The 17,037-nt window shown below is 45.6% G+C and overlaps 1 protein-coding gene across 9 annotated transcripts in view; it reads right to left on the bottom strand.

Annotated features, from left to right (window-relative positions):
• The window catches only part of LOC135390780 (3',5'-cyclic-AMP phosphodiesterase 4C-like), a 381,323-nt gene that overhangs the window by 9,853 nt on the left and 354,433 nt on the right, over positions 1 to 17,037 (bottom strand). The window contains exon 1 of one of the 9 annotated variants that reach the window (XM_064620676.1): positions 10,379 to 10,618. The exons of 7 other annotated variants lie outside the window; for them this stretch is intronic. In XM_064620676.1, the coding sequence (XP_064476746.1) occupies positions 10,379 to 10,524 (146 nt within the window). In that variant the 5' untranslated portion in view covers positions 10,525 to 10,618. Of the gene's footprint in view, positions 1 to 437; positions 613 to 10,378; positions 10,619 to 17,037 lie in introns of those variants that run through there. One more of the 9 variants, XM_064620678.1, reaches the window with a different exon arrangement.

The raw sequence follows: 17,037 nt of genomic DNA, 5'->3' as shown, positions 1-17,037 counted from the left end.
AGTATATATTATATATCACATATTATATATTATTATATTAATATTATAATTAATTAATTAATATGTACATTAAACACCAAGTTACAACATTCCCCCCACATAAATATTCCTATATGGAGCAAACTTCTGGGAGAACACTACAGTTTCCTCAAACAGGCTATTTCGCTTGTCTTGTTGGCATGTCTCCACAAACAAAAAAAATGATCTACTCAAAAATGAGGAAAAACATTCGCAGGTCACCACACATACACCACAAGCATCCTGCAGACATCTTGGTCGTGTTCCATCCGGAATAATGCATGCTGCCAGCCTCAATGCATATCCGCTACTGCATTCGAAAAAAAAAAAAAAGGAAGAAAGAAAAGAAAGAAACAGCCGCCCGCACAGGCACACACGATAGGAGGCGCTAGATCACAAGCATGAAGACAAAAAGCTACCTTTTCCCAACATAACATGGATGCAGCAGCTGTCTGCAATAACATTGCATTCCATAGGGACAGTCCTGGCACCACTTTCAGTAATGATCTTCCCCCCCACACACACACACACATAAACACACGCAGAGTAAGGAGTCCTAGCAGATCGAGAGCACTCTACCAAAACGATGATATAGCCTCCACAAAGGGAGCTGTCAAATCCAGGCTCCGCAATGTGATGTCAGCCGCGAGTAGAATAGCGCCATTGGCTTATCACGTTTTCAAAACGCTTATCTCGAACGCCCTTCCGATCCACTGAAACTGAGTACTGTATCGTAAGAACACAATCGCTCGGCACGGGGACAAGTCGTAGGCGCGATATGGCTATTTTATCGCCCGAGTAGATCTCGGGCACCCACTGTAAACAGGGCGGTTGACGCGGACTTGCATCACTTCAAACAGACGATAGTCGCGTTGACAATGTTTGCGGACGGTTTGGATGATGCGCGCGTGTGAACACACACACAGACGTTCGCGCGAAGGACACAGACACACACAAAAGAAAATCGATTTCACGGCACAAACGTTATTTGTTGTGAAGTTTGAAGTGGGATGCGAGAACTTATATCGTAGATACAGATAAAATTGTTAAAAAGCAAGCGAGCTGGTGGCTAAGATCCATGACGAAAACCCGAGACTGGGAAAAAGACGAAAAACAGACGACACAACACAAAGTCTCAAAGTCTCTCTTGAGACTTTGTGTTGTGTCGTCTGTTTTTCGTCTTTTTCCCAGTCTCGGGTTTTCGTCATGGATTATATCGTAGCTCTTCACTGTGGCATTTCTCAAACACATACCCAGTGAATTGCACCCGTTTTCTCCTGCTTATTCTTTACCACAATAAGTAATTGTACTTGTTTTTTTTTATTTTTATTTTTTTTTTCACTAGTACTTTACTGTATGTACCACCGCCGCGCAAAGCACTGCTGGTGGGGGCACTATCAGCTTCATCTGCCGACACATTTTTCCCGCCCCTTGTCAAGCACAGCAAAATATATAACCTGGAACCGGCCTTCTCGTGACATCACGTGTTTGTAAACTCAAAATAACTTCTGTCCGGTGGCTGTCAACCTCCTCTTGGGTGTCGACGCAATCGTGTCACGCGGAACCTTACGGAGGGTTTCTCCGCAAAGGTATAATGTCGTGATCGTGACACCGCCCCGACGCGCACGCAAAACCGCACTGACGTCACACCACGCCCATCCCGTGACCTCACCGTAGAAACGGAGGGAGAGGGAATCGATACGATGCGCTTCCAGAAAATAACGGTTTCTGTCGCAGCCGCTTGCGTTTTCAAAGCCCTTGGAAGCCCTTTTCATGCAGTAGCAGCGGTACATACGGGTTTCTTGATGGCTTCCCACACACAACACACACACACAAAAAAAAAAAGGAAAAAAAAAAGGAAGACAACGGCCAGCTTGTAACTTAGTCGGAATAACGTCCAAACCATGGACGCGAATCTGAGTGTCCACCGAGCAAGAAACGAGAGCAATATCTCGAAGCTGCTTATGCGTTAGTCTTTTTATATTATTATTCAGTATTAGCACCGCGAAGCAAACGTGGTCATAAGTGGCGTACAGACGTGGTCAACAACAGAAAGCGGGGGAGACCAAAGGGGTTAATATGGCGTCCTGGGAGAGGGAGGGGGGGGGGGGGTTCCCGGTTCCCTGGAGCGTTTCTAACAGAGATGATTCGGGTAGAAATCGATATACTCGTCGCGGGTTTATCCGAAAGTGTCCCTTCCCCAGTATACACCACCAGATACTAAGCAGACCTCGAAAGCACCACAACGTATGCGAGCCATCATGCAGTCCATGTAAGAGTCTCTCGACTTTCGCGTTTCCAAGGGCGAAGAGAATCGCGACGGACAAGCAGTGGTGGCATTCTCATCTTTGCATCTCTTTTTCTTTTTTTTTCTGTCGAGGGCGCTTAATACCTGAGCAGTTACCATGGGAACGGCATAATTATGTGCGTCGCTATACAGTCTCGAATTACAGCACTTGCGGAGAGCGTTAAAACACCTCGTGGCCAACCCATTTTCGCCTATGCAGTCGGTAATGATATTATAATGTTGTCACAGCTTCCGCGCTATTAGGCTCCAATGTTGCAAGTTCTCCTCCCTCCCGCCCTCGCATGTGACGGCTAAATTATGTACTGACGGCGAGTCCATAACTATACGTGTCATTCCATCACTGGATGTAAAAGGAAGAAAAAGGGAAGCGCTTGGTTGCTAGACGACCCGCACCCCTACGTCATTGCTTACGTAAAGCCGCCGCGCAAAGCATGCTGGTGAGCACTATCAGCTTTATCAGCCTATCAGCCGACGCGTTTTTCCCGCTTCTTGCACACCACAGCAAAATATAACCTCGAACCGGTCTTCTCGTGAAGTCACATGTTTGTGAACAGAGGGTCGTCTATTAATGAAGTAATGTACACCTGGTCTCACGTATAATCAAGACGTAGACTAAAGATTACACCCTTCGATAAGATAAGCGCCGCCATTTTGAATGATACCGTTGATAAGAGAACTATGCCCAAGCAGCACAATGTACTGAAAGTCGAGTGCAATAGCGGTGGACGGGTAGGTGGAAGACCATGAACAGACTCGTGAAGCTAAAAGCATTGATAAGACCCCTATTGTACTCGACTTTCAGTACATTGTGCTGCTTGTGTGCCGCAAGCTAGAGGTCTTACAGTGGGCTGCGATCTCTCAACCGTGTGTTATCTGGGGTACATGAACAGACAACGAGAATGGGCTTTGAAACACGTGTTCCAGCTTTCGCAGTGCACTGTTGCCAGGCGAGATAAGGTGTCTCGCTTCCGTTAGGAGCTTTTTTTTTTTACCACGGCAGACAATGCTACACTGCCAGAATTAAGAAATCCGTGCCAAATGATAACACTGCGTCGTCGAGCCGTGACTTTTCGAGCAAACATGTTATCCCTAAACAGGACAAGCACCTAGCGTTGGCTCTTCACCAGAGTTCGAGGTAACTCATTGCTGTAACTAAGTTCCTTTTTTTTTTTTTTGGTAACTTGTAACTTAACTCGGTACTTTTGCGCCGTGGGAACTTCCAGGGGAACTCGTTCCTTTTTCCGGTAACTTTGCCAAAGTAAGTTAAGTTCCAAGTTACTTTTAACTCGCTTTTCACTCACGCCCACATATTTTCTTGCTTCTTTCTCTCCGGTGCCTTGATGGTATTTTGTTGCCATAAAACGTGATATTCAATCGATGACACCATTTTATTCATGAAGTCAGAACCGCTGCCATTGAAATGAAGCCGAACCATTGTGCGCACACAGGGAGTAAGATGCAAAGCGTTCGAATAGACCTCTACTAGAGAAACGTCACCGTGACATTGGTAGACAGACTGAAACCGGGACGAGAGGGTTGGGTTCCACGAACGGGCACTTGTTCACTGCCTCCCACTAAAAGAAAATCAGGAGCGAGTAATCCCCTCAAGACCGTGGCTTTCGGGCTCGACCTTGTTCACCTCTAGCTTCGAGCGTAGTTGAATTCTACCAAATTTGTGGCGCTGTCGAACACTATGAGATCATTTGCTTACAAACAGGAAGAGGTCTATCGTTGGACATAAACGAAAACGATCTAAGGGTGTTGCACTCCTCCGCAGGCAACTCAAGGTCTAACTCAGCTGCTCACGCGCGTTCCATGCACCTGCGTAATGCTATTTTGTGTCCGAAGTAACTTGGAAGTAACTCGTTCTTTTTTTTAAGTAACTCAGTGACTGCGAGTTACATTTCAGGCTGAAGAACTTCGTTATTAACTTAGTTATATTTTTCACACGATAACTTAACTTGTAACGAGTTCTTTTTGCCGGCTAACTTCTCAATCTATGCTCTTCACTTTCCACGCCTATATACACTGTTCCCACCCACGCATTCGTACACACTCAGTACATTGTGTACCGTGGTCTGCATCGCCTACGCACTGTCGATGCCTACATATGCACTAGGGCTTTCAGAGCATTGTGGCTAGATGTTGCTCAATTGTCCGCCTATACATTGTCCATGCATACCGACTGTACTTTCGCCATCTGTGCACGATCGATGCCTGTACGCACTCGCTCTTTCAGTAAAGGTACATTCCGGTTACATTCCGTAAGGTCGGACAGCGAAGGTACATTGCGTTTCCAGGTATGGCACTGCAATTGTTGCGATGAATCACCTCGTCCCATCCTCATTCATGTACATGTAGTATTTATTGTTGTTGGACACCTGTTTAATGCGGAATGTGTGTTTACCTGTCCACCTATATAGCTGCTGCTGGACGGGAACAATATTTCTACTACCCGTACTTTTCACGGAACAGCATGTGCCATACTTACACGTACGTATACCAAAGGTCACGGTACGGCTTGAAACAATCAATATCATTCGCACGCACACACACACACTCCCGTGCTACTGAAGCTATCCATTACCACTGTCTTTCCCGTCCACGCATGGGTGAAGTCGATAAGTGCAGATCGCAAATAAAAAGAGAGAGAGGGAGATAGATAAATAAAAGAGACTGTCGGTGCTAACTCGCATATATCCTGTGCACTTGACGCAAAGGCAATGCGAGACAGAGCAAAACGAAACCAGTGCGACGTTGGCGGATAATATTCCACCGACCGTCCATCCTGACGTGCTTGCATCATTTTTGCATGTGAGTTTGACGCATGCGCCCTCTGTGCCTCTGTGTGGGCAACTTGAACAACGTCTGAGTGGAGGGAGCTAGCGCGCGGGTTCATATGTATAGCGTCTGGACGTGTGCATCGCTTACAATAACGTTCGCTGTGGAATTCGAGAGTTGTTCGGCAGCAGGGTTGCGGAGTTGGAATGATTCCGGAGTCATTCCAGATTTAGCAGAGCCCGGAATGGACTTGGAATGGAATGGCGGGAACTGTCCTATAGGAATGGAATGGAATGGTCTGGATGCCCCGGTGGCATTTTTTTTTTTTTGTTGTTGTTTCAACGTGCTGGTTTCTGCCCTCGCACGCTTTGCACCGCACCTGCACACGGTCAAGAGTGAAATGACCTTGTCTTTGTGCTTATTCCGTGCTTGGTATAATGTCAATCTCCTGTACCACTGCTGGACTTGCCAGGATGGTTACTGGTCCTTTTCTTTTATTGAAGGAATTAACGGGATGGAATTTGGTTGCCAAGCCATTCCGGGAGCGGGAACTGATCACACCTTTTCATTCCGAGGAATTGAAATGAATGGAATTATCGCGAATCTCCATTCCTGGGAATGGAATTGGAACGGAATGGGAGACGCCCATTCCGCAACCCCGTTCTGCAGCTTTGCGACGTAAGCACATTTTATTGAATCACGACTTTCTTTTTTTATTTTTTTTATAAACAAGAAGTCTCAAGAACAGTGTAGACATGCATGTCCTTCGTGAAACGACTGACACACACACAAAAAAAGAGCGTATATTTCACCTTACACTTACCCCCTTGAGTTTTTTTACTGGTTTGCCGATTAATAAATTCTACGTTTAACGTCCACGCGTTGTAATTAACGAAATAAGTAAAAGGGGTAAGGGATATAACCAGGCGCTCGGTTTTCGCAATATTGCCCGCTCCCCGTATAATAACAAACCTTGAGGAACAGCTCTATAGAAAAGGACGCCCATTGCAACGACGCCATTACCCAAAGCGTCCCAAGGTTTACCGACGCCCGCACACGCTAGCGACACCGAAACAGATTACATCATCGTGCCATTTATTCCGTCGGACATTTCTCCCAGCTCAACATGTTCGATAACCGCGAGGATCCAATACGACACGGGAGACCCGCAGACGAATTGAATCCGCCTCACAGCGAGATCTCCCCCTTCTCTCTTCCCATTTTCCCCCGTATACACCTTGCTGTCTTGCGTCTCCCTTTTCAGCATGATTAAAAGAAACTCCTCTAAAAGGGACTACGTTTTTTTTTTCTCTCTCTCTCTTTATATAAAAGTAACTCTTATTTACCCGGAACGAAAGCACGCGCAGCTGAGCTTCGGCTAATAATCAGAGGGAACGAATCAATACAAAGCACAAATGAAACCATGAATCCCTTTCGTCAGTTACCTCATCCACTTCCACCCCCCCACCCCCTTTTTTTTTCCTTCACTGCGCAACTAAGTAATTTGGTGCAGCGAGACGTAATAACTTCTTCCTGGGATTCTTCGTTTCATCTAATCGATTGCGGCGGCTTCGCGGAATACAACTGACTAGGCTTAATACAGCCTATTAGTATCCACGCGAAAATGGTAATTAATTGTATTAATTTAATATACACCTAGCGATATCGGGTAACGGGCGGAGTATTGAAGGCTCACTTGCGTTCTTACAGTACGTATACCGCTTTGTATGCGCAATTTCTGACCCCTATTATGCTAATGAAACTAATCAAATTAGATACTAATTATAAATAGGGTAGTATATGCACATAATCGTTATCAATCGCGCCCCAACATCCGAATTTATTCAGATTTAGGCTGAAAAGACAGCAGCGAGGAGGAGGAGGAGGAGTGTCGTTGGGAGGAACCCGAGAGGTCTGCCTGCCTGATTAGGCGGCATGTTTCTCGGGAAGGGAAAGGTGGTGGAGAGGAGGAGAGGAAAGGGTGAAGTGGAAGACCGAGCGGAATTCGCTCGGGGGGAGGATAGCTGCGTCCATGGGCCGACTTCAGGGGAACTGTGCCGGCATACGCCTATTACACATCTGAGGGAAACCCAGGAAAAACCCCAGACGGCACAGCCGGCACGCGGCGGATTCGAACCGCGGACCTCCCAGTCTCCAAGCGCACGCGTTACCGCAGCGCCACCGGAGCTGGTAAAAAGACAGCAGCAGTATGACAATAAGGCGCATTAAAAGCACACCGACGTCATAGCAGCACATTGCGTGCGGCCTATATCTATAACAAACAAACCCGAAAAACAAAAAAAGTTGCAGCGCCTTCCGAACACAACTACCGCATTATATAACGGTATACCTAATTAGTTTTGCAAATAATTTATAATAACACACTCGGAGTTGCTTTGGATCCGTTGATTTTGCATGCGGCAAAGATACTCTGTTTCACGGTTTTACTGTCGCATTTTGAAGGCATTCACGGGGCCTTTTTTTCTGTGATGCTATTCGATTACTTCTGAAAAGTAATTTTTACGAGTCTGGATAAAAGTCACGTGCGCGATGCAAGTCTGTTTAATCTGTTGATGGCCTCGAAGTCGGTTAATCAGTACATATCATAAACAGCTCGACAGTGATGACAACAGCAACATTCGTTGCTGGAAACACGTTCCTACGGCGCACAGATGTTTTGTGCATATACACGGTTCTGCAACCTGCAATCGACTGGCTTAATTAAATACCATTGTGAGTCATTCGCTGTGCGTGTTGCAATGCTGCTTGGAGATCATTCGAGAGCAATTATCCCTTTGCTTTCGGCCCCTTTGAAACGATACGACGCGCGTACAAGCAGAATGTGAAGGGTCAGCAGAAGCGTTCTTCCCTGCATTGCTATATATCGATTGGCCCGCCATATTTATAGCTTTCTATGTCGAGATTCCTCTCCCGCTATCATAATCACACACACACAGATATATATCGGACTGCCATAAATATGGAGAAACGTGCTTATACTAAAGCCTCGTACGCGTTTTTTCTGCATCATACTAGAAATTGTCGGTGATCTTTCCGCAGTTTTGCTACCTAATGATTATATACAGGGTGTGTTTTTTTCTTAATTCTTTGCAGATTTCTTTATAATATCAAGCCACGAGAGCTGCATTGACGCAGATTTTGCAGTTCAGTGATGGCTATAATTACCTCAAATTCATTAAGTAATTGCATATCACGGGATTTCGAGAATCGGTAATTTTCGTAGAATGTCAGACGATCCTCGCTGAAAGCCATTCCATTTCTTTGCCTTTTTCCTGATCAGCATCACGTGCGTTGAAATATCCATAGCCGAATTTTGCTATGCAAATGAACCGAAACCGCTCCGATCAGGAGCCGAAGGCGGGGGGGGGGGCAGCACTCATTGACGTCAGAGGGTCACGTGCTTTGGAACGATGGATATGATTGGAGTAGGAGATCAACCGCTTTGCATCTAAGATGAGCCACTGATAGCAAAGGTCATGCGCTCCCTGTGCGCAAAAAAAAGAAAAAAAAGAAAAACGTTATTGATTTGTGTAAGGACGTAATTCATTGGCGGATAAGGGAGTGGACGAGCGTCCTTTTCCGCCTCACCGCGACCAGCCGCGATAAAAATATGTAAACCGAAACCAATTAATTACTGCAACAAATGACCCGCTATGGTGGCAGATTTTTTCCTAAAAGGTGTCCACTGAAGGTCCCAAAAGGGGTAGTACCCATTTTAATGCCGCCGACGCCCTGCTTTATAAGTTACGTTTTTCGCGAAACTAATTTGAATTTTTATTTAAATAACGAGCGCCTCCAACTCATTCACACGGTGCGCAGCTTTGTACGTGGTATCGGACAAATACTCCTAAGAAAGAAAGTTCTTCGATTGGTGCATCCGTTCGCGAATTATTTAGCCCGGGGATTTAACTGAAACACCCCGTATAAACGATAGTCATGACAGAGGATTAAAATTGTAATATCCATTATAAAACTGTCAGCAGATTAACAACCTCCAAGCTCGCGGCTATTTCTTCCTCCTCCTCCTTCTTTTTCTTTTTTTCGTTCTTCTTCTTAAGTGCATTTTGTTCTTGGGGTACGAGTTACGCTTGAAATGGCGGAGTGGATATTACCTCAGAACGATGGGATATGATAAATAATTTCATTTCGCGTCTGTTATTTACCCCGAGAACGTCAGAACTGCTCTTTCGTATTCATTGTTATTCGTTCGACATTTTCCCGCGGTAGTCCAATAAGGTTATCCGAGCACCATATCTCATCTTATTTCCCCGAACTCTGAGATGCATTATGCATACACCACCAGAATTGCCTGGCGAATATGTCTAGTTCGGGAAAATGCATTCCGTGCGCGGCGTGGGAACTTCATTTCAAACTTTTGCCTCGCGTTATTCTCTTTACAGTTTCTCGACATAACAAGGAGATATACTTGTTGTCCGCCACGTTTCTCCAACAAGGTTGACGGGAGTGAGAGACAGCATGCGTCCTGGGAGGACTTCAGGGGGGGGGGGGGGGGGGGGGGGGGGGGGGACTGTGCAGACATCAGTGTAGCAACTCAGACAGAACAGAAGGGTGGGAGGGTTCGAACCCACCACCTCCTTTAGTCTTCAGCGTGAACTTGGAAGCTACCACTAAATCTGTCCCACATGATGAAAACGGATAGACAAGAAGAGGATTTTTGTAAACAAATTACAAGTCAGGGCTTTCCGCATATACTTATCGCCCTCTTTATACAACACGAAGAAATTTACTTTGTATCTATAGAAAAAAAAAAGAAAAAGATCTCACAACAACACCTTATAGAAACACAGATTTAATGAATAAATTCTGCAAATTAATACGAATATATATGTATATATATATATAGGCTACGAAATGGAGGTTCGAACGACCAGGTCGTTGTATATACATAGGCAAAAAAAAAAAAAAAAAGACACCAGAGACTGAAGTAAGGAGTGGGGGCAAGGTATTCATTAAACTGGCATTAAAACTAAAGGTCTGGGGAAGTCTACGTTTCGGCGGAGGCTCCGCCTTCGTCGGGACTAAGACGAAAATCTATGTACAGGGTAGACGCCTGCACACAGATTCATTTTTAGTTACGTGTTACGCCCCGCGAAACAACTGCGAAGAGGACGGCAAGGAGGAGAGGGGGACAGTGTGCGTCCTGGGCCGACTTCGCGGGAACTGTGCCGACATTCGTCTCGAAAAGTCCGCAGGAAAACCATGAACCAGAAAGGAAAAAACCATACTTACGCGTGGCAACGGAAGCAGACACGCAAAGCGGCCGCAATGATCTTGCGATGCTTGCACAGGATGCGCAGGGACACGCGCAATATTTTCGAAACTTTTACACCTTCGCAACCGATGACGGAGTACTCGTATGCACGTCTAGACGGCATCGCAACTAGCGCGCAAATCTGCCCGTCCGGCAGCGTTCCTCTGCAGATAGACGTCCACCTGTGCAACTCTCAGAGCTCAGCTGGATACAAGCTGTCAAACGAGGCACTCACAATGGATAGTTCGTCTCGAGCGCTTATATCTTGACTTTCGCGGAACTTCTGACATCTTGGCGTGTATCTTGTTTTTGCCACTTTACGAGCAGCTTTGTAAAATAACGAGAGGGGACTGAGCGCCGCCGGCGGCTCGTAAAGACTGCTGGAAACGAGCTCGCCTGTCCTGTACACGTGCACACGTGACTCGCACCTTTTATATATATATATATATTATTATTATTATTATTAGCAGTAGTAACAGCGTGTGGTGGGGAGTTTTACTGCCCGCTGATAATCTCGCCGGGATCCGTATATAAAAGAGGGCATGTTTGTGACGGAAAAACACTCTCCCAGAGCTGCGTTATCTTTCGCTTCGTTTCTTTTTTTTTTTTTCTTCTGTGTTTTATCTCTAACTGTGGCGACAATGAGATGTCTTCTCTTAATTATGTCGTGGTTGCCGCACAGAGATTCAAGAATAGCCCGATAACGTTGTATGTACTCCTGCGCAGGTAAATGAAGGTTAACGAACGCCACGCGTTCCGCAAAGACTCGCGTAATATTTATTTTTATTTACTTTTATTTATTTCGGTACGTACACCTCAAAAGCACGCGAGGGTGAGTAGCGTGATCTTAAGCGCCTATTTCCAAGCGTCCCAATGTTGGTGGCATTAGTCAGATCACATCCGCTTGATTGTGTGATCATGATTACTGGATTGTGACTGCGTGATCCTGGTCACCCGCTTGTGAGTGCGTAAATCCCGATCGCGTGTTCCGTATCGTGTAACGCGCATAGTCACTGTCACCACATAGGTCTATACTTTCCCGCCTTCCTCTTTCTCTGTCTCTAAAAAAAAGGAAAAAAAAAGAAAAACAAGGAAAGAAAGAAGAAGAAGAAGGAAAGAAAGTGAAATATTCTATACCGAAACTGGGCTGCAAACACAACTCCTGACGTCACCCCATCCGGAAGTCATGCAGGAAGGATAAGCTTCTTCTCATGCATACGCCTTTCGTTCTGTTAGAGAGGACCTTATCGAGTTGTCAATATTGACGAGCCGATGACGTATTGGCCGTCAGTCACGTTACAGAAAGAGAAATGTTTTCTCCGTGATATCACCTGATGTTGCAATATGAGGACGCTGGGCTTACACAATGGAAGGTATACCTAAAAGGCAACGCCTTGAGTTTATCAGGGCCTTATCGTCAACACGTATTCCTATTACCACGCGCATACAAACAGTAAAACGGTATACATCCGCGAACGTCATTTGGCCGATACGGAAAGGTAGGAGTTTTGCGTGACCCGGTTAGAGCCGAGCTGTATATGACCTTTTACAGATAAGGCTGCCATAGATTACTGCTTGCGGTGAAAGTACTATGTTTATCTGCCGACGGCATATGAACGGCGCCCGGGCTGGCGCCGAAATACCTAGAGTTGCTCCGTAATTTACGAAAGTATTTCATGCGAATTCATCTGAAGAAAGTAAAGCGCAATAGGTACAGTTTAGCCGAGTTAACAACTAAAGGTTAATTTTAGTCTCAAACAGAATATTTAATCGATTTTTTTTTCACGTGTACCTTACGAAATGACACCAAGGGATTGGATTTTTTTTTTTTTTTTTTAGACCAGCTCCCGTGGAGGTGACACGGGTTCGAATCCTGTCGCCGGCAGTGCTGTCTGAGGTTTTCCCTGGGTTTTCCGAAGACTTTCCGGACATATGTCGGCACACTTCCCGCCGAAGTCGGCCCAACACGCATTCTAACCCCGCTCCCCCCCCCCCTGTTCCCCCACTCCTTCCTGCTGTCCTCTCTCCATCTGTCCACGTCTGTACGGCGCTCATAACCACAGTCGCTTCGCGGCGCTAACACTGAATTTAAAAATAAAATTGATATCCTGTTTGCACAAACATTGAGCGCTTCCGGGAAAGGAGTACCTATAAGATAAAAAGTGTTCTGTTTCGTTCCAGACGATAGCGAATTCCGCGCACACATATTACACACACACACCCTGCCTGCCATTTATCTTAATATACCTGACGGGCAAGGAGCAAACTCAGGCTACCGCCTAGATAACTTTCTTGTAGCAGTAGCCAGCCGCATCCCATAATTCTTCACCCTCCTCTCTCACTCCTTCCCCTAACGGAAACCTCGCAAACTCCACGCAACCCAACCTTGAGATAACCTCGCCCTTGCTCCCAATAACATTCCCACAATGCTGTCCCAGGAAAACATAGCTCCGTGACGGTGCTCCCCTCCTCGCCACGAGATTCATGACGTCACAGTTAACCTTCTCCCTATTTTTCTTCCCCACCCCCCTAGGCCTTCCGACGAGAAAGGAGGTCACAATTCGACGCAGACGATAATCTCGTCCTCCCCGTTTTCTCTTTTGGGCCAAAATCGATTTCGGTTTCGGCCGTACAGAACAAGATACTAGAGGATACACCAAATAAAAAAAAATTGAGGAAAATAAAGGAAAAGGGGGAAACACGAGTAAGTAAGACAGCGAGTGCTTTGCTGTTGCAACTACTGCGGGAAAAAAGCGGGTCAGAAGGGGCCCGGACTCCTCCGGAAAAGGTTACATATCTACATGACAAAGCGGTATAAATACCGGGAAGATTGGGGAAGAAAGGAAAGACGAAGAGGGTCCCGACAGAAAGGCACGTTATTTTCCACGAAATAGCGACAGGGAAGAAAGGTTTTATGTGTTTCACGGCTCAGTTCTTCTTTGCCGTCCAAATTGATCGTCTCGTACGTAGTACGGACGAAGGATGGTATTAGGGAAAGGGGGAGAAAGTGTCGTGTTGTTCCGCAAAGTTCGTATTTGTTGGCGACATGCAACGTTGGGAAAAACGGTGAACATGTTCGTCCCCACTGCAGTACGACACTCGTAGCAACTATATGTGGCAGTGAAGAGATCAGGATAAAAAAAAAAAAAAAGAACACCCTTTGTGATAAACTCTTCTAGCACACTATGACAGCGTGGTGAATGGCGTGATGTCGATTTTACTCGAACACTGCAAATTATCGACGCCTGGCAGACTGTAGGTTACGTAGCTTAGAGTCCGGCACTGGCCGTGCATGCCTGTACTTTGTGTGTGTGTGTGTTTTCGATCCTCAGACGTTTTAAGGCCAATGTCGGCGCAGTTCTCTGTCAAGTTGGCCCAGGACGAACTATGTCCTGGGCCATAGCATCTGCGCCGCCAATCATCTGCTGTCAATAAGGAAGTCTGTCAATTAAGAATACTTTGGTAGCAGTACTACCAAGCCTTGGCTCGGCTTCGCGTAACCCGAAACGTTGCCATTTTCCTCCCAGCTGGCATTTGCGCCAATAGGCTTCTCCCTGCTTGTAAACAAATGACGTCATAGTGTTCGAGAGCGCCACCAATTTGGTAGAGTTGAACTATACGCTCGAAGCTAGTGGCGAACAAGGTGGCGCCCGAAAGCCACGGTCTTGAGGGGATTACGATGGTCCCTAAAAGGGACGCGAACTTCGGTCCTACTTTTCTTTCAATAGAGGAGGAAGCGAACACGTGTCCATTCGTGGAACCCAGCTCTCCCCTTCCGATTTGTTTCGGTTTCAGTCTGTCTACCAACGTCATGACGACGTTTCTCGGGAAGTTCGTGTGAGAGCAGGGACAGGCAGGGAGCTGCAAACACTTCGTGTGAATTTCCCAATTTTCCGGCGAAACGAAACCACGCACGATCAATTAATGTGTGCGCATTCGTGTTGTTGCAAGAAAATAGTGTGCACCACGTTCTCGGAACGTTCTATTTTGCAACTTGTTCTTGTAGTGCTGTGTAATCGTTGCCTGCAATCTGCTATTCTTATAGTCGATCGTTTTGCAGCAGTTTGGCGCATGAGCGGAATTACTGACTCACGCAAAGCTGCCCCATTCAAATATTCTGCAAGCGTCACGAAGATAATGCGGAATGAAAAAAAAAATACGCACAATTAATCGATTAAGTAAACCAAAATATTTTATTAAGGCAATGAAAATACAACATCACATGTGGGACTGCGAGGACAATAAACCTGACCTCAATCGTCCGCATCTTTTTTGCTTTTCGGCTGTGCCTTTTCCCGTAGCTGTCTACCAGCTGTCTCATAGCTTTACGATTATCGCCTGTGGTTATTGTGAGTAATTGCTTTTCCACGTAAATGCAATGGCAACACCATTTCTCATGTAGACACGTATTTAGAAAAACATAAGTTTCCGAGATCTCGCACGTATGGCAGGGGGAGATCACACCACATTTCGATTGAAAAGCGATTCACAATGAAACTTTCCCTGCGTCCGAAATGAGATATTGGCGGTTCGCAAAAATATAAACCAATATCGCTCGATTCCTTTGAAGTGGCTGAAGCACGACGTTTTCGTGTGCAGCGCTTTCTTCCTACTAAAACTCCTTGTATTTCTTGGGAGCGAGCGCAGACTCAGACAATAGCATATTGTCCTATCTGCCTATACCTATATAGGCGTCTATCAATTTCTTTTCACTCTCTCCCCCCCCCCCCCCCTCCCCTTCAAGCCATGAACAACGTTTGTGGACATTGATGCCGCATATTTTCTCAGAGCTATATAAGGCACCATCGTATATCTTCCGTATCCGAATACTGCACTTGCACCGCGGTCCATCGCAGAAAGCGTGCAATATATATCTAGCTTTCTTTTCGCCCTGGTACTCAATACTTGTCGACGGACCCATCGTCATTGCCATCAATACGTAACGGCCACATACAGCATATAAGTATCTACACGGCATAAAGCTTTCCGGCGTTGGCTTTTCTCTTTGCCTCTCTCTCTAAGTAAATAAATTCACACCGAGTGAAACAAGCAGCAAGTAGGACGAAGATGGGAGGAGACGACAAGGACAGCTGCTCCTTGTCGTCCTCCTCCAGTCTTTGTTCTGCTTGCTGCTTGGTTCACTCGGTGTGAATCGTCACCAACTACCTCGCCTGCATACCGTAGTATGTAAACAAGGTAGCAATTTATTGATTGATTGATTTATACTGCAAGCCCTTCTCGGGGTGCTACGTGATGGCGAAACAATCGTAACAACTGGCAGAAAATTATAATTATATGACCGACGCCATAGTACTATTTGGTCACCTTATATTCTCATATTTTTAACGACTAGAAAAATGTCACGGGGCTTCGTAATTCGCGTACCCAATAAAGCTACGAAGGACAACCAATGAAAGACTACTACTGTCTCTTACACAAAAGTCAAGCGGAATTTACTCGGATTACAGTCTCAAATTGAATTAGTGACATTTGTTGCGTACGAGCTTCTATAGGACGTTTCTTTCCCTGGGGATACTTTGCAGCGCCCTTGTTTTGATTTGACACAGAACAGGATTCCACCCACGCGAGAGGAGTTGGCTTCTTCGCGCAGCTACATTGGTGAATTGTGTTCGGCGTAGGAAACTTCGAGTCTCGGCACAGAATGGTTGATGGATTCTGGCGCGTGAGAATAGAGTGATAGAGTGCCTAAAACTCTCGCAATTTTTTGTTGCGGTACAAATTCAGTGATGGCAAGTAGTTAACTACATGTAGTTAAACTACCAGTTAAACTACCAGATTGTAGTTAAAAATTGATTTGATTGATTGATTGATTATGTGTTTAATGGCACAAAGGCAACAAAGGCCATAGAGCGCCAAAACTATGCTGAGTGTGTCGGAGACGATTATGGAAAAGATGATGTGAGAGAGAGTGTGGTAGTTAAAACCTATCTACAGGTATGAGCGATGATTGATTGACCAGGATAAGAGAGATGACGGATGAGAGAGGGGGATGACGATAGCAAGCGAGCATGGCAGTTAAAAGCTATCTACAAGTGTGACAATGAGATATTTACATGAGGAGTTCGGTGATAATGGTGGTGGTGGTGGTGGTGGTGGTTCGGTGGTAGTTAAAAAGTAGTTATCAACTGCTTGCAGAAATGTAGTGGCAACTACTAGTTAAACTACTATTTCGAAGTAGTTAACTACAGTAGTTGGGTTACTGCAGGCGCCAACTACTTCCGATTTTGCTGCAAGCTTTACGGCACGATTGTGCTTACGATTTTTACTTTGAGCTACATGTTTGATGAGAACGGAGGTACAGAGCAATTGTGCCGTGCATGTGTACTAAATCTTCACTTGTATCACTGCTTGTGATTCATATTTAGGTGTCCAAGAACACTATAGAATGGGATTGGTGTTGATGGGCAACGTTAAGTAGTCATAGATGTAGTTAAAGAAGTACTACTAGTTAAACTACTCCATTGCGAAGTAGTTAGTAGTTATAGTTAAACTACTGTAGAAGTAGTTAGTGGCCATCACTGGGTACAATATAGTGGACAATGCCTGTCTCCCGCAAAATCTCTCGGCATATTCTCCAACTCACTAGCTGTCCCAACAGCCACTGTGTCCTACATGG

This window comes from Ornithodoros turicata, chromosome 4 (genome assembly GCF_037126465.1).
Source record: "Ornithodoros turicata isolate Travis chromosome 4, ASM3712646v1, whole genome shotgun sequence".
Lineage (NCBI taxonomy): Eukaryota > Metazoa > Arthropoda > Arachnida > Ixodida > Argasidae > Ornithodoros > Ornithodoros turicata.
The sequence above is the reverse complement of the archived record's forward strand: the minus strand, read 5'-3'. Positions and strand labels throughout refer to the sequence as shown.